This window comes from Choloepus didactylus, chromosome 14 (genome assembly GCF_015220235.1).
Source record: "Choloepus didactylus isolate mChoDid1 chromosome 14, mChoDid1.pri, whole genome shotgun sequence".
NCBI classification, from domain to species: domain Eukaryota; kingdom Metazoa; phylum Chordata; class Mammalia; order Pilosa; family Megalonychidae; genus Choloepus; species Choloepus didactylus.
This window is the reverse complement of record NC_051320.1, coordinates 2,074,492-2,096,318: the sequence shown is the minus strand read 5'-3', so window position 1 is coordinate 2,096,318 and position 21,827 is coordinate 2,074,492. Positions and strand designations below refer to the sequence as shown.

At 34.0% G+C, this 21,827-nt stretch overlaps 1 protein-coding gene and 3 pseudogenes across 1 annotated transcript; 2 read left to right on the top strand and 2 right to left on the bottom strand.

Annotated features, from left to right (window-relative positions):
- The first annotated feature begins 1,933 nt into the window (after positions 1–1,933).
- On the top strand, positions 1,934–2,976 carry LOC119509565 (annotated as a pseudogene).
- Positions 2,977–9,317: 6,341 nt separating this feature from the next.
- On the bottom strand, positions 9,318–10,283 carry LOC119509563 (annotated as a pseudogene).
- Positions 10,284–11,750: 1,467 nt separating this feature from the next.
- On the bottom strand, positions 11,751–12,579 carry LOC119509562 (annotated as a pseudogene).
- Positions 12,580–20,891: 8,312 nt separating this feature from the next.
- On the top strand, positions 20,892–21,827 carry LOC119509212 (olfactory receptor 8K3-like). The gene has a single exon (XM_037803104.1). The coding sequence runs from the start codon at positions 20,892–20,894 to the stop codon at positions 21,825–21,827; it is 936 nt and encodes a 311-aa protein (XP_037659032.1).

Here is a 21,827-nt window from a genome sequence, read left to right as displayed (position 1 = left end):
TACTGGTACATTTTTCAAAATGTACTTTAATATTTTTAGGTCCTTTCACAATATTGTTATGTGAGAGAGAAAGAGATGGGGAGATTAAGGTGGAGAAACAGAGAGAAAGAATGAGGATTATTGTTAATAGAAATATGCTTTTATGATACACAATGTGTTAATACATATTTATATTATTATTGTTTTGTTTATGTTATTATATTAATATAGATATTCAAATTACATTAAAAACCATGATACTTATGTGTGTGTTCATGTGTGTGTATTCTCTAAGAGCAGTATGTAATGTGTCTGGATTTACACAGAAATCAGAAATTATGTTCATTATATGTATTTTACTCTTGAATTCTCTAAAGATCAGATAAGTAATTTTTGTTCTCTAACCCCATTTATACTTTGCTATTTACACATTTTACTCATCTTCCACATGGATCTGTGATAAACTTCCTTGATAAATGACATATGGCTTTCCTCTCCTTCCAACAGTCATTTTAAGCTGTTTTCCTCATTCCCTTTCTAATGTAGGGAATTTCAGTATGAAAAACTCTAGTGTGTTTCATGTCATGAATATAAATCATTTGTAAGTTGCTGAATGTAACCCAGTCTATTACATGGTAGGTATTTCATTCCTATAAACCCTAGAAAACAGAGTTGCCAATTACTTAAGAAAGAGTCAAAAACTCCAGTCTATATCATACTGAAGGAAAAACGAATGTCACAGTGCTGAAATCTCATGCCAAAATATGTTGGATACAGTACTGTAGTTCAAACACTGAGGCACTCAGTCCAGATGCAAGTACCTCTTTCATATTTTTGTTGGTTTGTTTGTTTCTGCTTTTGCTTCTAAACATTTTTTGTTCATGCACATTTATTTCTTCATTCTCCACTAGAAACATTCTGATGGCATAGGGAAAAATACAAGAATTAAAACAAATTGTAGCAAACCAATAACTATGGCTTTATAGAATCAATTTATTACTGATTATTGGGTTACATTATTTTATATTTATTAGAAATGATAATATATTAAACTATGACCTTGAATTCTTTTTGATACAATTATGTCTGAAAAATCCATTCAAGGACTGCAGAAATAATGAGCAAATGCATAGAGAAACATCTTATGCAGTTTTTGTTAACATTTGAAAATCAATTGCAATGGTTCAATAATTTGAAGAGGCCAAAATTGTACAACTTCATGTTATTTTTAGAAAGAAACTGACAAAAAGATATTTCAGTGTTTTTGATTGCATACAAGGTACATATAATTCCAGAGTAACTGCAGCTGTCTTATTCACAATTCCAGGGAAACTAATAGAACAGGATCAGTGCCAGGAAAGAGCATGTGGTATAGTTTGATATGAAAAGTTTCTCCTGTAAGACAAGTTGAAATATAATTCTAATTTATCCCAGTTTTAGTCATCTGGTAATATTTTTAAATTACACAGTTTTCACCCTATTTTTCTCTTTTAAATTTATCATACTCTTGTGAGGTAAATGTGGTTAGTCCCCTGTTATATTCATGATCATGAGGGAAAGGATTTTTATGAACATTGTAGCAATTTTCAAACTAGCTATCCACTATAACATTTTTGGATGCCAAAATCCTGAATTTCATCGTTCTTTGTGAATTTGAAGATGATGTGATATAAGAAAAAGTAGTAGAAATTTTAACAGAAAGTAATCCACTTACATTCAGTTTTTCTTAAAAAAAATTAACATGGCAAACTTAGGCAAAAAAAATGAATGAATCCATGTCTTCCTTTCGTTTTTACAGGGAAGTGCATCCACATGGGCTCCATTCCTTATTCAATCTCTGTCCTGACACCGTCTAAGTAATTATTTGCCCTTCTAAGAAGCAGATGTGGAGAAATAATTAGTTGATCCCTATTTCACCAGATAGCAACTTGCATACCTATAAATATAAACCATGATGTCAGCATTATTATCCAATTTGGAATCATGCAGTATTCAGTTGAAAAATTTGACAAAGGTCACCGTGTTTATATCGAGGGGCTTCACAGAAAATATTGAGCTAAATAGCTTCCTGTTTTTCCTCTTTCCAGCAATCTATCTTTTTACTCTGATAGGAAATTTGGGACTGGTTGCATTGGGGATTCCCAGTTCCACAACCCCATGTACTATTTTCTGTGTGTGTTGTTATTCATGGATGCCCTCTATTCTTCAGCTGTCACTCCCAAAATGTTGGCAAATTTACTAGCAGAGAATAGAACCATTTCATTTCTTGGATGCACAATGCAGATGTTTCTGGTTGTTACTTTTGGGACTACGGAATGTTTTCTCTTGGCTGCAATGGCTTATGATCGCTATGTAGCAATCTATAACCCACTGCTGTATTCAGTTAACATGTCATCCTGAGTCTATGTTCCACTCATCATTGCTTCCTATGTTGCTGGCATTTTGCATGGTACATTGCATACAGTGGCCACATTTAGCCTATCGTTCTGTGCATCCAATTAAATTAAACATGTGTTTTGTGACATCCCTCCACTTCTTGCAATTTCTTGTTCTGATGCTTACATCAACCAGCTTCTACTATTCTACTTTGTTGGCTCTATTGAGATAATTACTAAATTAATAGTCTTGATCTCTTATGGGTTTCTTCTGTTGGCCATTCTGAGGATGCATTCTACTGAAGGGAGGCAAAAAGTCTTTTCCACATGCAGATCTCACCTAACTGGGGTGTCACTTTATCATGGGACAATCTTCTTCATGTATGTGAGGCCAAGTTCCAGCTATGCTTTGGACCATGATATGATTGTGTCTGTATTTTACATTGTTGTCATCACCATGCTGAATCCTGTCATCTATAGTTTAAGGAACAAAGACATAAAAGAGGCAATGAAAAAAATATTTGAGAAAAATTGTTTATCAATAAAGTATATTTTTGGCATTGAGTCAAATGAAAAGAATGCTATGTCTCAGTCCATATTTTTACGGTCAGAAACTAGATAAGAAAATGGTTTGTTTTTAGCTAATGTACCTTAGACTCTTTCCCAATAAACAAGTAGTTAAACCTCTTATAAACATGTTATAAATGTAATTAACTATGTCATTTATATTCCTATGACTATTTTTGAACATATCCATATTAAACATTCATTGATGTACATATATGGCTATTTTTAGTCATTTTGTGACCTGATTTTCACTTGTTATAATTAAAGTTGATGTTTTCAGGGTTTGATGGCTTCACATATTTTCACATTTTTCATATTAATCCCTCTGCACTTATTATGAAGTTAATTCCCCTTTTGAAATCCCTGGAAGGACTTCTCTGTGATTAACTCATTTGCTCCATGTGTCCTTCCCCATTCAATGCATATAGGCCTTTAGTCACAACTTTTGCACTCTATGGCCCAACACCATATAATGTTATTCCATTATTAAATTCTTTCCATTCCACTTGCCAATTACACATATTGATTAAATCTATTCTGAAACTCCAAAAACTATACTGAAACTACATGATAATATGTTAATTTATTTTGATATTTTAATAGAGTATACGTGAGGATCAGGAAATACAATAAAATTATAGTTTATGAAGAAACTACAACTGACTACAGGATGTAGATACTCCACAATCTGAAAAGGTAGTCCATATTTGAGTGCCCTAGAATATTGGGCTCAACTCTATCTCTACTTTTACCCTTTCTGTTTGAGGAACCACTGCATTTGTTACTGTACCTCAAAGTTACTCCTATTGAGCAAGGCACATAACTGAAAGATTCTCATTTCAAGGCATCCCTGGTCTGCCTTATGTATTCTGCTGTATTTACTTTGATTCCAAGTTTTGTTCATTAGGAAAAGAAACTGCTCTTGGACTAGCACAAGACAGGAGTAATCAAAGGGGAATGTATTAACCCTTGAATTACAATTTAAGTACTTGATGTGACTAACTGCTGAAAGTTGAGTGTGGACTAACTTGGGAGATAAAAAATACCTACAGAACCAGCCTTAGGAGGACCCCACATTTTCTTGAGTTTTACTTCCAGGACCCCCAACAGGCTCCCACAGAAAAATCCCTTTGTTCCTCTGCCAGTAGGAAGGAAAAAGTAGTCATTCAAAAAATTCCCAAGGCATTCTTTTCTTAAGCAATAGTTGCATTTACATGATACTATTTTACCAGAATCTAACTCTCCTGGATTTACAAGAGCATAACTTACCTGGGGGAAGAGATATCCAACTCCAGGCCCCTGTGGACCTCCTTTATCACCTAGGGGGTGAAAAAAAGGTGATAAACATTTGTGAAGGTCACAGTCCAAGGACACAGACTCAGTAAGACTGAGAACTTACCATAGGATTATAGAACAGTTACCTCCCCCACACCTTACCAATACATTAATAGGGTTCTTGTATATAAGAAGGGGAGAAAACTGTTAAGACTTGAAAGGCTTAGACCCAATTTATAAAGGAATCCCTAATGAAACCCAAAGACAACAGAGAAGCCAAAACAAGGACACCAAAAAATTTTAATCACTGAAGCTCACAGCTTCAGGAAACAATAAGCACATCATAACTCCTAGCCAGATCAACGTAAGACTTCACACTGAAAGTCTATTTACCTTAGTTTGCATTACAGATACATCATGTCTGGCTTTCAACAATAAAACACAAAGTGTGCTAAAGGAAAAACAAAACAAAACTCTCCAAAGATGAGGGAAACATCAGTACCAGACTCAAAATTGGCACATATTGGAATTATCAGAGGAATAATTTAAAAGACCTGAGATTTATGTGCTAACAGCTCTAAGGGAAAAAATGGACAACATGCAGAAACTGTGAGGTAGGAGGTGACACAAGCAAGATTTTGGAGTAAGACACACCTGGTACACAAGTCCCTGAGAAACCATGAAAAAATGAACAGAATTTATCAGAATTAACTTTCCCCAAAGTATGGAAGACAATCAAGGCTAGACAATGACTCAACAAATAATTATTATTTTTGAAGTCAGGAAAAAAAGAAAAAGAAAGTGAGAAATTTAGGACAGCCCTAGAGCAAATTTATCATCTTTTTTAAGCTTGTTAATATAAAGAATTACGTAAATTGATGTTTGAATGGTAAATTATATTTGTATTCCAGAAACAAACCCATCTTGTTCTTGAAGTATTATCAGTTTCACATAGTAGAATGAATTTTCTAAAATATTATTTATTTTTTTGTATCTGTTTTTCTGAGGTTATTCTCTATTGCTTTATTTTCTTCTAAAATGTCTTCAAATACTTTAAGTATCAATATAAAGGAATTTCAATAAACTAAATTGGGATTTATTCTCTCATTCTGTTTTGTGAAAGCTTTGTAAAATTGACATTATTTTCTTTATAAGTCTCTAAATTTTATATTGTAATAACCTGTGCTTTGACAGTATGTCTCAAAGATTTTAAATACAAATTTCTACTTCTTTTATTAGATATAGAGCTAGCACAGTTTTATGTGTCTTCTTGTGTGAGTTTTGATAGTATGTTTCTTTCAAGGGTATACTGATTTCATCTCAGGTGCTATGTTTATTGGCATAAAGTTATTTATAATCTTGATATTTTTTTCATATTTGTAAAATGTACAGTATGGTTATTCTTCTCTTTCATGATATTGGTGATTCTTTTTATCGGTTCAGTTTAGCTAAGAATTTATCAATTTTACTGATTTCTCAAAAAACTTTTGCTTGCATTGTTTTTTTATGTCATTTTTATTATCTCTGATCATTCTTGCTTTCTTTCTCATTTTTAATTTAAGATTCATTTGAATTTGATCTTTATTTAGTGTATTTTAGGTGTAAGCAAAGAAATTGATTTCAGACTTTTCTTGTTACAATACATGGATTTATGCCATACATTAACCTTTTTCTACTGCTTTAGTGACATACTGCAACTTTTATATGCTATGTTTAATATTCACTCAGAAAAAGATAATTTCTAATTTCCCAATTGATTTTTTTTTTTTTTTTTGACACACTGGTTATTTTAAGTGTGTTATTTGGTTCACAAATGTTTGGATGTTTTCTAGAAATCTTTGGTAACTGATTTCTAATTAAATTCCACTGTAGACAAAGAATAACATTTGTGTAACTTAAAACCCATTAAATTTACTGAGACTTGTTTTATGTACCAGAATTACTAAAATTTGCTTTATAGACCAGAATTTTGGACACCTTAGTAAATGCTCTGTGTGCACTTACAAACAGAATATGTTTTCTGCTGCTATTGAGTAGAATGTTCTGTAAATGTCAATTAGGTCAAGTTGGTTTATAACACTGAGCAATTCTACTAAAATTTTTCTGAGTTATTGACTGTTTTCTCTCTATCAAGAGAGGGTTTATGGTATTTATTAAATCATACTTTGAAAGTCATCACTGTTATGTATATATGTTAAAGTTCACGATAAAAATGCATTACAAAAAGAGAGGGTTATGGAATTTCTATTTGTAATTTTGGATGCCTATTTATCCTTACTTTCTATCAGGTTTTTTATTCATGTATTAGGAAGCTCTGTTATTAGAAACATGGATATTTAGTATTATGTCTGCTTCATTAATATACCATTTTATCATTATAAAATGTATTTTTTTATCCATAATAATAGTCTTTCCCTGAAATCAAATTAGTCAGACATTAATATATCCATTCCAGCTTTCTATTGACTAGCATTAGCATGTTATATATTCTCTACTCTTTTAAAAACCTGTTTGTGTCCATTTACTTAAACTGTGTCTTGTGCAAAATACACTTGGGTCTTACTTTTTTAAATATGATTTGACAATCTTTGCCTTTTTCTGACTATGTGAACTATTTATATTTAATGTGGTTATTGATAAAATTAGGTTTAAGTCCATCATTTGATGTTTGCTTTCCATTTCCCCCATGGGATTTTTTATCCCTTTTCCTCTTTTCTAATTTCTTTTTGATTAACTGGTTATTTGTTTTGTGATTCCATGATTTCTTTTTATTGTTGCTTTAAAAACCATACTTTTATATTGTTATTTTAGTGTTTGCCTTAGGGTTCATGGTATAGGTGGTATAGATATTTTGCCACAGTCCTTATGAAATGGTAATTATTCCTTTTCATATTAAATTTTTGTTACATTTTTATTATTATGGAATCACTTAATTATCTTTAAAAGAGATATAATTAATTAAAATATCAATAGTTTAGTTATCATTTCACCTGTTCTTCATTCTTTTGTCTCAATCAATTTTTCTATCTAGTGTCAATTTACGTATACCTGAAAGGCAATCTTCAACATAGCTTATATTGCAGGTCTGCAAATGATGGAATCTTATGTCATTTTTTTGTGGCTAAAATGTCATTAGTTTTGCATTCCTTTTTGAAATATATCTTCCCTGGGTAGAGAATTCTAGAGTCAGTTTGTTTGTTTATTTTCCAGTACTTCAATGCTGTTGCTCTACATTCTTCACAATTGTTTTGCTTCTGACAAGAAATCTCTTGACATACTTTTCTTTGTTCCTTAGGCATAAAAAGTGCCTTTAACTCTTTTGCTGTCTAAGTTTTATTTTTTGTGTTTATTTTCTTCCCAATGACCTTGGACAATTTGATTAAGATATACCATTAAGTAGATTTTCTATATGATTCATGTTTCTGGAGTTTGTTAATCTTAGGTATTTTTATGGCATTTGGAAAACTTCCAGCTATTATTGCTTTGAATAATTTAAAGCCTCTTCATTTAAGAACTTCATTTACATATACATGTGGCTGCTTGAAATTGCCCCAAAGCTCATTATTGTTCTTTTCATGATTTTGATTCTTTTTTTCTCTCTGTCTTTCATTTTGGATACTTTCTATTGCTATATCTACAAATTCATAAATTTCTGAAAAGGCTATTCAAACTCAGGGATTCTGCTTGGCTTCAAATATGTTCCTGCTTTTGCAGTTGTTGTCTGGAAAACATCTTAAGTCAGCAAGTTTGTCAGTCATATGGCTCATCTCTTTTTCTTCCATAAACCATGGAAACATTCCTTCAGTTCCTGATGTCATGGCATGAATATCAATTTTTCAAATATTTAGACTTAGTTTTCTTGCTTTTGTTTCAGGTGGGTGGTTAAATAGGGTTAACTAATGTTTCAGATTAATTGGAAGTGGGAATGAGGATTCAACATATCTTGAGATGAGTTCTGGATTTAGTAGTTCCATTATTTTCTAATGATTAATCTATTTTTAATAAACTCTTACATTCCATATTAATACAAAGAAATATTATTGATATTTTCTTTAAAGCAAGTATTGTAATCTGACTGCTTCTGTTATTGCCTTAGTATCCTTATACCCATGAAAGTATAATAAAAACCCTTCAGAATTTTCCATTTTCAAATCTTAGTCCCCTGCAACTTACCATTTACACAACAGCCTTGGCAGTCCTGTAACTGATGATACATCATATCTCTCCTCAGCACAAAATCCTCCAACATTTACATTTTTCAATCAGAATAAATAGCAAATTTTACAAAGGCCTGTATAGTCCTCCATGATGAGGTCCTGCATTAAAATCTATCATCACCTATATTTACCCATCATGTCCTCAGCTCAAAACACCTTCAGTTCCGTTTCTCCCCAACAAAACAGTGATACTATCACTTAAGAACCTCTGAACTGCCATATTTCTCTCAGTGAATATCCATATGGCCCACTCATTTGTTTCCTTAAGTGTTATTTTCAGAGAGTTCTCCTAGCTACCTTAAATAAAAATTTAACTGAAGTCTTTCTGGGGGAAAAAAAACACAACTATCCCCCATTCTGACTACTTGTTCTATTTCATTTTCATAAAAATCATTAGGTTCAATCATACCATATAATCCATTTCTCATTTTGCCTATATTCTACATGTCTTTCTAAGGGAATACAAGACCCATAAAGATAGAAATTTTGATTGTTTCATTAGCAATGCATACGTATTGCCAGAAATGGGTCAATTTTCATAATCTTTATCACAGACTATTTTGCAACTTTTTATGTGTAGGAACTTCAGATTAAATAGTGAATGGGCTATACAGAGTCCCTAGTTCCATTAAGTCTGTTGCTTAGTGAAAGATACATGAAAACAGATTGTATGTGGGAAAACTAAGAATGGAACCTAATCTGGACTTCAAACTACATATAAATTTGTATGTGAAGTATGAGAATAAGTAAGTCATCTCTGAGTGGTGGATTTTGGTTTGAAAGCAAGGAAATAATTTCTTTATTTCTATACCTCTTAATGATGTAATCTTGCCCATCCCTATGGAGGCAAGGAGTACAAGGCTAAAGAAATGCCAGATACAGTATAAAATGACTGTAAAATAATTTATTGTTTATGAATCCTACAATCAAATTTAAATAGAAAATTTGCACATATTTTCCAGGTTTTCTTTAGGACTGTTTTCACCTCTTTGTTCCTCAAACTGTAGATCATGAGATTCAGCATGGGTATCCCCAAAGTATAAAATACAGAGGCCATTTTATCAGTATCAAAGGAATGACTGGATTTGGGCTGCGCATGCATGAAGAATGGAGTTCCATAGAAGACAGCCACCACTGTCAGGTGAGAGTCACACATGGAGAAGGCCTTATGCCTGCCCCCTGCAGAGCTCATCTTGAGGATGGCCATGAGGATCAGCATGTAGGATGCAAGGACTATCAGAGAGAAGAACCAGACTAAAAGCTGAAGTGATCAGTATTATCAATTTAATTTCATGTGTGTTTGAGGAGAGCAAAGATACAAAGGGCAGAGTATCACAGTAGAAATGCCTGACAACATTATAGCCACAAAATGAAGAAAAGAATATATTTTGGATGATCAGCAAAGACTCAAAACCACTGTAAAAGATGAATTATCACCACCAGCAGATGACATGCTCTTTGTGACATGACGTCTGTATAGAGCAGTGGGATACAAATGGCCACATAGTGATCACAGGCCATTGCTATTAAAATGAAAATTTCACCAGTGATGAAAATACAGAAGAAAGTGAACTGGGTAGCACACCAATTAAGTGAGATCATATTTTTATCTTCTAGAAAATTAAATAGCATTTTGTCCCACAGCTGTTGAGTAACAAAGACCAGTGGGGGCCAGATATCTGAGGAAAACGTACATGGGTGTTTGTAACCTACAGTTTAACATGCTGAGGATGATCAAGTCCAGTTTACCCACCACTCAGGCCATGTAACCAATGAGGAACAGCCTAAATAGTGGGGTCTGCAGCTGAGGATGATCTATGACTCTCATTCGGATAAATTCATTCGGAAATGTGAGATTATTTTTGTCCATCCAGACCACTCAACAGGGAACCTATATTGGAAACAAGTATGAGAGGAATTGATAACTTTTGGGATATATGATTGAAAAACATATATGATTTCCTTAAGACAAATCCATAGCAAAAATTTCAGAGTGCTATTATTTTGTAAATTGAAAACATCAGTACATAGTTCAATTATCCCCAAAAACATTCTAGTGGTGTGCATCATCAGTAGGATAAAGATATCATTAGCTATACTCAATGATTTTAGTGTCACATGAGGAGAGTTGTTTAGAATATATCATTGCACCAGTGATATTTCCCACATATTGTTAGTCACAAAATAACCATATCTTGGAAGAGATCCTAGCATTAAAATTTTCCAAAAGTGATACAATTGAAAAATATTTTTCCATTAATGTAATTATTATTTGGAAATTTTCTAAAGAAAATCTAAATGTATTTTTTATTGGATTCTGGAAAGAAGGACATAGAAAAGAAAGAAAGAAAGGAAGGAAGAGAGGGAGAGGGAGGGAGGAAGGAAAGAAAGAAAGAGACAAAAAAAGAGAAGAGAAAAAAGGTGGATGATAATATTTGCAAAATACATTTTCTGTGGTAAATGGGTTCATTTTAATTGAGACAATAAATTAGGCATTTATAATTTTGGCAGTAACTTTTGTGTTTGTTTCTCCTTTGGTATGAAAATTATATAATGCTTTACTAAGAGAATGTTTTGATTTATGAGCTCAATCCTGAAATATTAAGGGAGTGATGTTTAATAATGTTTGCTAATTACTTTCAAGTGTTCCAGCATTTTAATCTCTCTGTGTCAGACACACACACAGTGGATTTTAATTATTGAATTGGTGGTGGTAAATGGATCACAATTGTGTTGTTCTTCCATTTGATTTAATGCTTAAAACTATTCATAAAAAATTGACAAAAACCTATAGAAAAAATGCAGAAAGCTCTATATCATAATATAGCCATATGAAATCCATTATACACCCAGATGAAACAGTTTGGAACAATTAATGTCCTTATAAATGGTTGAGCAGCAACAGAAATAAGAAACTGTAATTAAACTGTAAGTAATAAAGATTACTTTGTATTCTTTTCTTTTTTAAGGTAACTTAAAAAAGAATCTTTCTTCTCTATGTCCCAATTATTCATGGAAAATGCTGAACCCTGTGGGATAAAGAAGATCTACAGAGGAAATTATGATAGCCTATTTGAAATCTTTCTTAATAAGGGAAAACATACAGTGGATTTAACAATTAAGTATAAAGAATATATTATAGTAAAAAGAAACTGCCTCCAGCTCTAACTCTCAGCATCCCCATTCCCTTTGCCCAGATTGCATGTTCATGGAGCAAATGTCAGTGGAAATAAGAGATAATATTAATAATTTCTCCTTTTACTTTTTCTCATGGTTACATCATTGTTTCTAAATCATTTCTTCAATATTTATTTATCATTTCACGTGTTATGTTTTTCTAGTGTATCATCTCCTTGCACACACCAGCATCAATCGCATTCAGAATCTTCCAAGGCTCATAAGTCACCCCAGGGATTCAATGGTCTAGATAATCCTCTCCAATTGGCTTGTCCTTTGAGGTTTGAAGTTCACTATCTCTTCTTCCTCCAGAAACTTCCTTAGAGCTTGAGCAAACTGTTTTCCCTGCAATGAGAGTCCAGAGTCACCTCTAATCTTCCCTAAGATTTTGAACTCACTCTCTCTGTGCCAACAAAGGTAAATGGTGTCAGGCTAGATGTGGATATCCTGAGGTAGCAGACTATCTTACTCTGGATACAGTCTTGGACTCTGTTCACCACAGATTGATGGCCCACATTTATCACCTTGATAAAATAAAGATTCTTGTAATTGTCTGGGTTGAGGTGCTGAGAGGTGACTTTGCAGCACTTGATTATCTCCAGGAAGCCTTCCATCACATTCTCCCTGTTCCTTTAAGGGTAGTCAGGGCTCGACATCTCTATGTCCAAGATGTTGGCAGCAATGACATCAGGATCATCACAGACAGACTCCACAAACAATACCTTAAAGGAATTCTCCTTTAAGGCCTCCTCATTGTCAGGTTGGAGGAAGTCATAGGACTTACAAGACTTGACTGCTTCATACTGATACACTCGAAGATTGAACACCTTGTTGGGTACCATGATACATCTGAGTTAGTGTGTGAGTTTCTTTGGCAGGTGTGTTTTGCCCCAGGCTGGCAAACCAATCAGAAGGATGAGAGTCAGGGTGTTGGTCATGTGCGAGGCCCACAAATGTTTCCACGAAGCTGGGAGATTTGGGGTTTTGATTTCATGTTGTTCTGTTCTGAGAAAGAAGACATAGCAGCTCTTCAGGAGACCGCCTATGATTCCTCCTACAATTCCTCCTGGCAGCAGCCCTGGCATTTCCCCAGTGATGAGGAGGATCAGAGCAGATGGCTGTGGCCAGTGCTGGGCACAAAGGCATATGCCTTTTTAAGGACATAAATCAACCTTCCTAGAAAAGCTGCCTATATAAGAAGGAAAAGTGAAGTGGAATTGGGAATGAAGACTAATAATGATTATGGGATAAGGAATGAAGGTAGGATGAACTCAATTTATTTGTGAGATTAAAAGAAAGGTATAAAATGAGTAACCTATTCATAATTTGTATTCTTTCTGAATCTTTAAAAAATATTTTAGCTCATGTTAAACACATCTAACTTCATCCTCAGAGATAAAACTTGGAAGAAGCCATGTGTAAAATGCTGAATATTGATACAATTTTTGGTAAATTAAAGTTGTGTATCCAGCAAATAATACACTTTTATCAAGGAGCTTGAGAGAGGGTTGTACAAAATAACACAGGAAAGCAAGGAAATTGTTTGTAAATTAATGTTTCTCAACAGGGAAATCAAAGTTAACCTGGGTGATTAACAAAGAGCAAGCAGCATCATTTCCTGTTTTCAGATGCTTTGGGAATAATAGCAAATTACATTAAAGCTCCCAGGTATCTGTCTCCGAGGTGATAAATACTCATAAATTTCTCTGATTTCAGTGAGGTTAGCAAACACAGGAGGGAGAAGTAGCACATTTTTTCATTTAAGGTGAGTAGAGGACTCTAGTCATGACTACCAGATCAGCTCCAGTGACAATTCTTGACTCCTGGTTTCAATTTAAATTATGGAAATGACAATAATACCAATGCCAGACTCAGCACAGCATGCCATACATATTTTCTCATTTTAAATGATGTTTTCTGGAGTAACTTGGTATTTTTAGCATCATTATTATGCTCTTTGAAGAAAGCAAAGACTCTGTTTCTATATTTATGATTTCTCTATTAATACTGGAAATCTATAACAATCAAAAGTCTGAAAGGGAAAGGTGAAAGCACCATTTGAAAGCTTCCTTTAGAATTGGCCTTAGGAAAGATGGTGATGGTCAGGTCAGGGTTACTGATGCTGAAGAAGTGTTTATGTTTCAAATGCTCATAGTTTCCAATGAGAGCTTCCAGTAATTCAGTAATGTAATATTAGCATTATCATTGTCTCCTATTAGTTGCTTCTACGCAGTTTCATTTGTGGCATGGATATCTGTGCTCTCATTTTACCAATACCATAAACAATACAGGAATTGTCAGAGTTTAAATTCTCTCCTTAGCAGATCCTTTGAGAAAGACTTGGGTGTATGATGTTTAATTGGTAGGTGGTTCCAGGAAGAATAAATGTGGAAATGAATAATGTGGGACAAGGAAGAGAGAAAAGCTAACAGTGTGTAGTAGAAAGCAAGTTAGTGCTATAAGCAAGTGAGACTCAATCACCTGAAATGCTTTGATGTGCTCTGCAGAAATCTTGGGATTGTCCTAAGATCAGAGAAGCTATAGTTTGGGCACAACTGCAAAGCGCAGCATAGCTGGCCCGATATGATAGGGATTATGGAGACAGATGTTTCTGCAACAGTGATTACAATGGTAAATTGATGGCAAAGTCAAAATAATATATTAATTACTTGGGGTTAGGCAAAATAATAAAATGCCCTGGACCATACTATTGTGTATTAAATTTGCAGGGGTTTCCATATGGAGAGTTAGGTTCAAGGCTTGGAAGTAGCTCTGAATATATTTCTAATGAGGGCCAAACTGAGTTTAAAACCAGCACAATTAAAGGGTGAGGGAGGGTCAGTCCTCAGATAAATTGTGTCAGGTATACATATTCTGCTTATCAGTATTGGTGAACTTGCCATGCATTAGACACTGATAAGTGTATTAGCAGAGGACTTCTGGAAACAATAAGAGAGGAACAGAGGTGGCTGTATGATGGAGGCAGAGATATAATTGTATCACCAGTGAAGAAACCTCATGGATTGCCAGCCACTGCCAGCATGGCCTGACCAACACCTTGTTTAGACTTCTAGCCCCCAGAACTCTGAGACAATACATTTATTTTATTTAAGGAAACTAGTCTATGGTACTTTGTTACAGTATCCCTGGAAAACTAAGGCTTTCCTACAATGAATTTTATACCACAATTGAAGAAGGAAAAGGAGAAGGAGAAGGATGAATCTAACATGCATACTATTAAATGAAACAAATGCTAACTCCCCTAAAAACTTACACTGGGATATACTATTCTGAAACATATTGAGCTATACTCCTATATTTGGACAGTTTGTAAAAGTTATACATATTTAAAGATGTATCATACAGCTAAAGGAGTACTACATATATGTAAGAATTCAAGGTTGATTTCATCTATGAAAATCAATCTATGCAATAAAAATCGTAATTTAAAATTAAAATGGGCATATGATAAAATTCAACATCAGTTTATAATAAAATTTCTAGGAAAATAGTATAAAACAACTTATCAATCTAATAAATGATATCTATAAAATTCTTACATTTGATATGTGCATTTGTTTATATGTATATTATATTTCAATAAGTTAAAAATACAAAATTTAAAGAAAAAATGGCTACACAGTCATTTATTAATTTTCCCTTGTTGAATTTTTAAAACAATATAATAAGCAATGTTTAATCACTTCTCCATTTTGTTCTAAGCCATAAAACAAAGCATAAGCCACTCTAATAAATGTGGACTTTTAAGGGTTACAAGACAGATTAAAATACCTGTCCGACAGGTACAATATTTTAATTCCAAATCCCTAGGTGGCAGCAGAAGGAACTTAACCAAAAGAAACTGTGGAAAGTTATCAAAAATATCTTTTCTCTTCTGGTGATGCATAGGTGTCATTTGAAATTAGTATATATCCCATTGGCTTGCTTTTAACACTTCAAATGTTTTAGGCAAAATTAATAAATTGTATGCCTGCTCCTAAGGGACAGTCTCAAAGGAGGAGAGAAACCCATAAATTCTTCTTATTGGATTGTGTTAAGAGCACTTGGGGAACAAAGACATAATTCTCAATAAAGGTAAGTAATCTCCCCTCCTCTTCATGGAACTGTGGTAGTTTAAAGCTGTATGTACCCCAGTAAAACATGTTCCTAAATCCAATATATTCCTTGGGTGTGAAACCTTTGTAAGTAGGAGCTTTGATGAAGTTACTTCAGTTAAGAAGTTGCGGCCGACCTCAATCAGGATGGATTGCAATCTTATCCTGGCACCCTTGGTAAGTGGAGTGAAATTCAGACAGAGATAGAGAAAGTCACAGGAGGCAAGCAGCTGAACCCCTAAGTGATGGGAGAGTCCATATGACAGAAGAGCCAAGAATTGCCAGCCGCCAGCCCTGGAACACCAGTCTTTGGGAAGAAGGCTTTCCCTCAATGATGCCTTGATTTAGCCTTTGTTCTGGCCTCAAAACTTCAGCAAACAAATTCTCACTGTTTATTGTGACCCATTTCATGGTATTTGTTTGAGCAGCCTAGGAAACTAAAACAAGGACTATCCCTCTAATTTCCAGTGGCCCTTCATGACCCCCATTTTCTATTTAACCTGTTTTCTCTAGTGCCTAATCTAGGTGACTTAGAAATATGCGTAAACAATCTGCCTTGAAACATGATTTTCTGGACTAGTGCTGTATGTCCACAACATTTATTATGGTCTTTGAGGAAAGCTAGAGCAGACTTCTACATCCAAGTCTTCTACATCCAAGTTAATTGATATTCTTTGGACAGTACAAAGAATCACTCACTGAGGAGAGAAAAATCCCATACCAACATTCCTAAAATTTTCATGATTATTTTCTTTCATTTGGACCCAAAACCAAGATACAACATATGATATTGTCATCTGTAGTTAATCAGGTTTGTTTCAGAATTAACCTCAAAATTTCCAATAGTGCCTTCCATTTATTTTTAGTTGAAAGCGTATTATCAATATTTTCTATGATCCTTGCATTTACTCTGCATTGAATATGCCCTGTATATTTAACATATTTTCCAAATTTACCACTATAATTCAAATGATCACGTCATTGCAAGGCACCACTTTTAGTTGGAGGTGAAGCCAGATGAAAATATTAAAGTGTAAGTTTCAGTACAGTGTGACTCAAACACACAGTAATGCTTAATGAGTAAGAGGACTGCCCCTGGACATTACCTGCAAAGCTTTGAGGAGCCTTGAAAACTCATCTGAATTATCATTTGAATGACTAACACACATCTAAAGGAGATGAGAACTAAGTTTGAAATCTGTTCAACCATAGGTTTAAGCAAAAAACTATCCTTGCAAAATTATGGAGCAGGAATATTATATTTGGCTTTAAATTGTATTGTTGTCCACTACTTATTTATTAAGTGGCTACAGGTCTTTTTCCCATTATCTTTCACTGAAAAAGTACATTGATATTTAAATAAATGCATTGAAATGTGTATTTTTCATGTTCTCTTGTAATGGAAATACATTTATTTTTAATGCATTTTTATTGTGAACTTTAACATGCATACATAACAGTGATAACTTTCAAAGTACATTTTAACAAGTAGTTTGAGAGCAAATTTCAAAGAATATCATGGGTCACAGTTCCACGACTTCAGCCATTTCCATTATTGTAAAAGATAACATGCATACAGAAAGGTGTTATCTTTTGATGTACAGCTCAACAAGCAGTTATATAGATAATTTCAAAATTGTTATGGGTTACAGTTCCACAATTTCAGTTCTTTCCTTATTATGCAATATAGGGTATATACAGAAAGGTGAAGACTTTCAAAGCACGATTCAATGCATAGCTGAAGAGCAAATTTCAAAGGATATTATAGGTTACAGTTCCACCTGTCATTCACCTCATTCTAGCTGTTCCTTTACCTTTTAGACAAATTCCTTTGAGGTACAGAAGCTTTTGATTTTGAGGAGTTCCTGTTTATCTATTTTTTCTTTTGCTGTTTATGCTTTGGGTATAAGGTCATTTATTTTTATTTTATTGTTATTTGGAGTTGGCCCTGGGGAATGATTTGACTTCCCTAATTTCCTCTTATGATCTGGTTTTGTAGTGCCATGACAGTGCAAATCTAGCCTGGTTATACATTTAAGTTTTTTTTCTTTTGGTTACTATCTTTATTCATCCTTTCTCTTTCTACCTCTTACTGACTTTGGGATTAAATTGAGTGTCATGCAGACAGCACATAGTGGTATCCATTTTTTACATCTATGTAAGCCTTTGAGCTGATCCCTCAGGTAGCTATCAGACAGATCAGGACACACTACTAAAGTTAGAGAATACGATCAATATTTCCCCCTGGAACCATCAGGAAGCCCCAGGAGGATGGGCCAGCATCATTTTGGCTGGCTTGGAGGTGGAGAATGGGGAATGGTAAGTTGAAATGCCACAGCATTCTCAAACCAAAATGTAACAGTTACTTACTTCGTTAAGCATTTACATGGACACTGGACATGTTTTATTAGTTTCCTGGGGTCCGAAAGCCTTGATTCTTTATGACAGTTATTGACAGTTTAACCCCTTCTTTAGTGGAAGGTTGGGTTTTCTGAGTTCCCTGCTCTGCCACTTTCATTAATATCTAACTGGGAAAGGCATTTCTTAATTAATAATATCTATGTCTCACAAAATTGTCAACTCATTTGTAATTCAGTCATCAATTCTATGGCAAGGGGTAGTATCGCCATTTAATGGAATATAAAATAAGATAGGAAGATAGTATTTGAATCTATGAACACATAGATTCTACAGAATAGTTTAAGTGGTATGTTGTTGACAACATCTGTGTAGCAATGTCTCTTGTCTGAGCCATGCAGATTAAATTAAAACAAAACTGGGAGTTTAATGTTTGCAAGTGGGGCATATACTTTTGTTTCTCTTAGTCAGCATTGCTTCCCTTCACTGGGTTATTTGATACATTTCATGTTGTCCATCTAGTCCCCAGGGGAATCTAAGGTTTGATTATTGCTCTTTTATAGCTCTGTGACCTTTAATACTGGAGATTCACATGAGGATTTTAGGTAAAAAGCAAATTATCATGTTTTTTAATAGTTACACATCTACTTTAGTATAAAGTAAAATAATTATAGTCACACTTTAAATCTTTGTTTTTATGGATAAATAAAAAGAATTAAGTATTGTTTTTCAATTCACCTTTCTCAGACTACATTGATGATGGTTGCCATAAGTAAGTGTTACTCAGCTATGGAAAGATCATCAAACTGTGTGTGTGTGGTGTGTGTGGTAATAATTAAATGACAATTTAAAGAAAATTAAGTTATTTATTATATTTAGGGCTGATAAAGAAGATGTGTATGTTTGCTAAATTGTTATCTGTCATAGTAGGTATTCAAAATGTAACATCTGAAATGATAAATAATTGAAGAAATGATTTAGAAATGCTACAAACAGGAGGAAAAAGCAGAAGCAGTTAATATGAACTTTTCCATCCACATTTGATTCATGAGCATAAAAGCTAGGCAAAGGATTAGGGGTGCTGATATGTAGAGCTGGGGGGGCAGTTTCTTTTCATTATAATATAGTCTTCACACTTAATTGTTAAACCCCCTGTATGTTTTCCCACATTAAGAAAGTTTAAAAATGGCTATCACACTCTCCTCTGTAGATCTGCTTTATCACTCAGTGTTCAGCCTTTTCTGTGTCTAATTGGAAGGTACAACATAAAGATTCTGTTTGTCATTTGAAATTACCTTAAAAGAAGAAAAACTTATGAAATAATCTGTCAGTTTTCCTTTTTGTGTTGCCTCTCAAACACTTTTAAGGACATTACTTGTTTAACCTATTTTATCTGGAAGTATAATGGATTTATTATGAATATTTTAAGCATGAAATAAAATAAAATGGAAACTCAACTGTAATCCATTTACCAGCACCATCAATTCAACAATTATGAAAATTCAGTGTATGTGTGTGTGACTGTGTGTAGAGAGGGAGAGAGATTAGACAGATATAATATGCTGGAGCGTTGGAAAGTAGTTAGCAAACGTCATTCAATTTCACTCCCTTAATATTTCAGCATTGATCTCATAAATCAAAATATTCTCTTCGTAGAACTTCATATCACTTTCAAACCTAAGAACAAATGCAAAAGATACTGCCCAAAGTAGAAATGCCTGATTTACTGCCTCAATTAAAATGAAGCCATTTGCCACAAAAAAATTGTATATATATTATCATTCACATTCTTTCTTTCTTTCTTTTCTTTTCTTTCTCTTCTTTCTTCTTTCTTTTCTTTCTTCTTTCTTTCTTCTTTCTTTCTTCTTCTTTCTTTCTTTCTTTCTTTCTTTCTTTTCGTTCTTTCTTTCTTTCTTTCTTTCTTCTTTCTTTCTTTCTTTCTTTCTTCTTCTCTTATTTCTCTATTCTCTCTTTCTCCCCTCCTCTTCCTTCCTGCCTTCCTGCCTCCCTCGCTCCCTCCATTTCTCTCTCTTTCTTTCTCTCTGTCTCTTTCCCACCAGAATCCAATCAAGAAAACCATTTAGGATTTCTTTTTTAGATTTCCATTGTATTAATTATATTGATGGTTAATTCATCTTTAATGATATCAACTTTTGGATGAGACAAGATATAGTATCTCCTCAAATGTCTTCAAATTATTTCTGGTAAAATTTACATAGTTCCTCCACCCACTTTGTTGCCTATAAACTGCAAGTAAGTTCTCAATTGTGATTATATTTATGAAAAGAGTTTTTGTCACTAATATTTCATAGTCATGGTGTGTAATCCATACTTCATATCATTAGGAGGCACAGGATGTCAGGTTGTTGTATTATTATTAATGTTAAATTAATTCAATGTTAAGGATTTAATGGTAAGATCTCTTCCATGGTATGTTTTTCATTTTCAACTAAAAATATAAAGGATAAAATTTGACACAGTAAGAATATGATCTTCTAAACAATTTTCCCCCAAATGAGAGTAAAATCTCTGAATGAAGATTACAAAATATTTATCTCATTCATGATGGACACCACCCAACTATTTTTTTAATAACTGTTTACTCTGCCTAATGATTTTGTTAATTTACAAAGGGAGAGTTATTTTTGGCCACCAAAATTAGAAGAAAGACTTTGGTGGACTTGGAAGTTATGGACTGATGTTATGCAAATTATATGTGTGTGTGTGTGTGTGTGTGTGTGTGTGTGCATATTTCAACCATATTTCCCTAAAGTTATTGGTTCTTCTTATAATTATTTCCAATGTAGATTTTCTATTGAGTGGCCTGGATGTACACAAACAATCGCACAATTCTTAATGAATTCATTCTAGTGGGAATCACAGATCGCCCTGAGCTGCAAACTCCACTATTTTTGCTCTTCCTCCTTGTTTACATGGCCTCAGTGGTGGGTAACCTGGGCTTGATCATCCTCACCATGGTAGACTCTAGGCTACAAACACCCATGTACTTTTTCCTCAGACATCTGGCCTCCAGTGATCTGGGTTATTCAACAGCTGTGGGACCAAAAATGTTAATTAATTTTCTTGCAGACCAACATACAATCTCACTTAATGGGTGTGCCACCCAATTCACTTTCTTTTGTATTTTTCTCATTGGTGAAATTTTCATTTTATCAGCAATGGCCTATGACCGCTATGTGGCTATATGTAACCCACTGCTCTACACAGTCATCATGTCACAAAGAGCATGTCACTTGCTGATGGTGATAATTTATCTCTATGGTGTCTTTGTGTCTTTGCTGATAATCATAAAACTCTTCTTGTCTTCATTTTGTGGCTATAATGTCATCAGGCATTCCTATTGTGATACCCTGCACTTGATATCTTTGCTCTGCTCAGACACACATGAAATTAAATTGATAGTACTGATCTTTTCAGCTTTTAATTTGGTGTCATCTCTTCTGATAGTCCTCACATCCTATATGCTGATCCTCATGGCCATCCTCAGGATGAGCTCTGCAGAGGGCAGGCACAAGGCCTTCTCCACATGTGGCTCTCACCTGACAGTGGTGGCTGTCTTCTATGGAACTCTATTGTTTATGTATGCACAGCCCAAATCCAGTCAATCCTTTGATACTGACAAAATGGCCTCTGTGTTTTATACCTTGGTGATACCCATGCTGAATCCTATGGTCTACAGTTTGAGGAACAAAGAGGTGAAAAATGCCCTAAAGAATACCTGGAAAATATGTGCTAATTTTTGA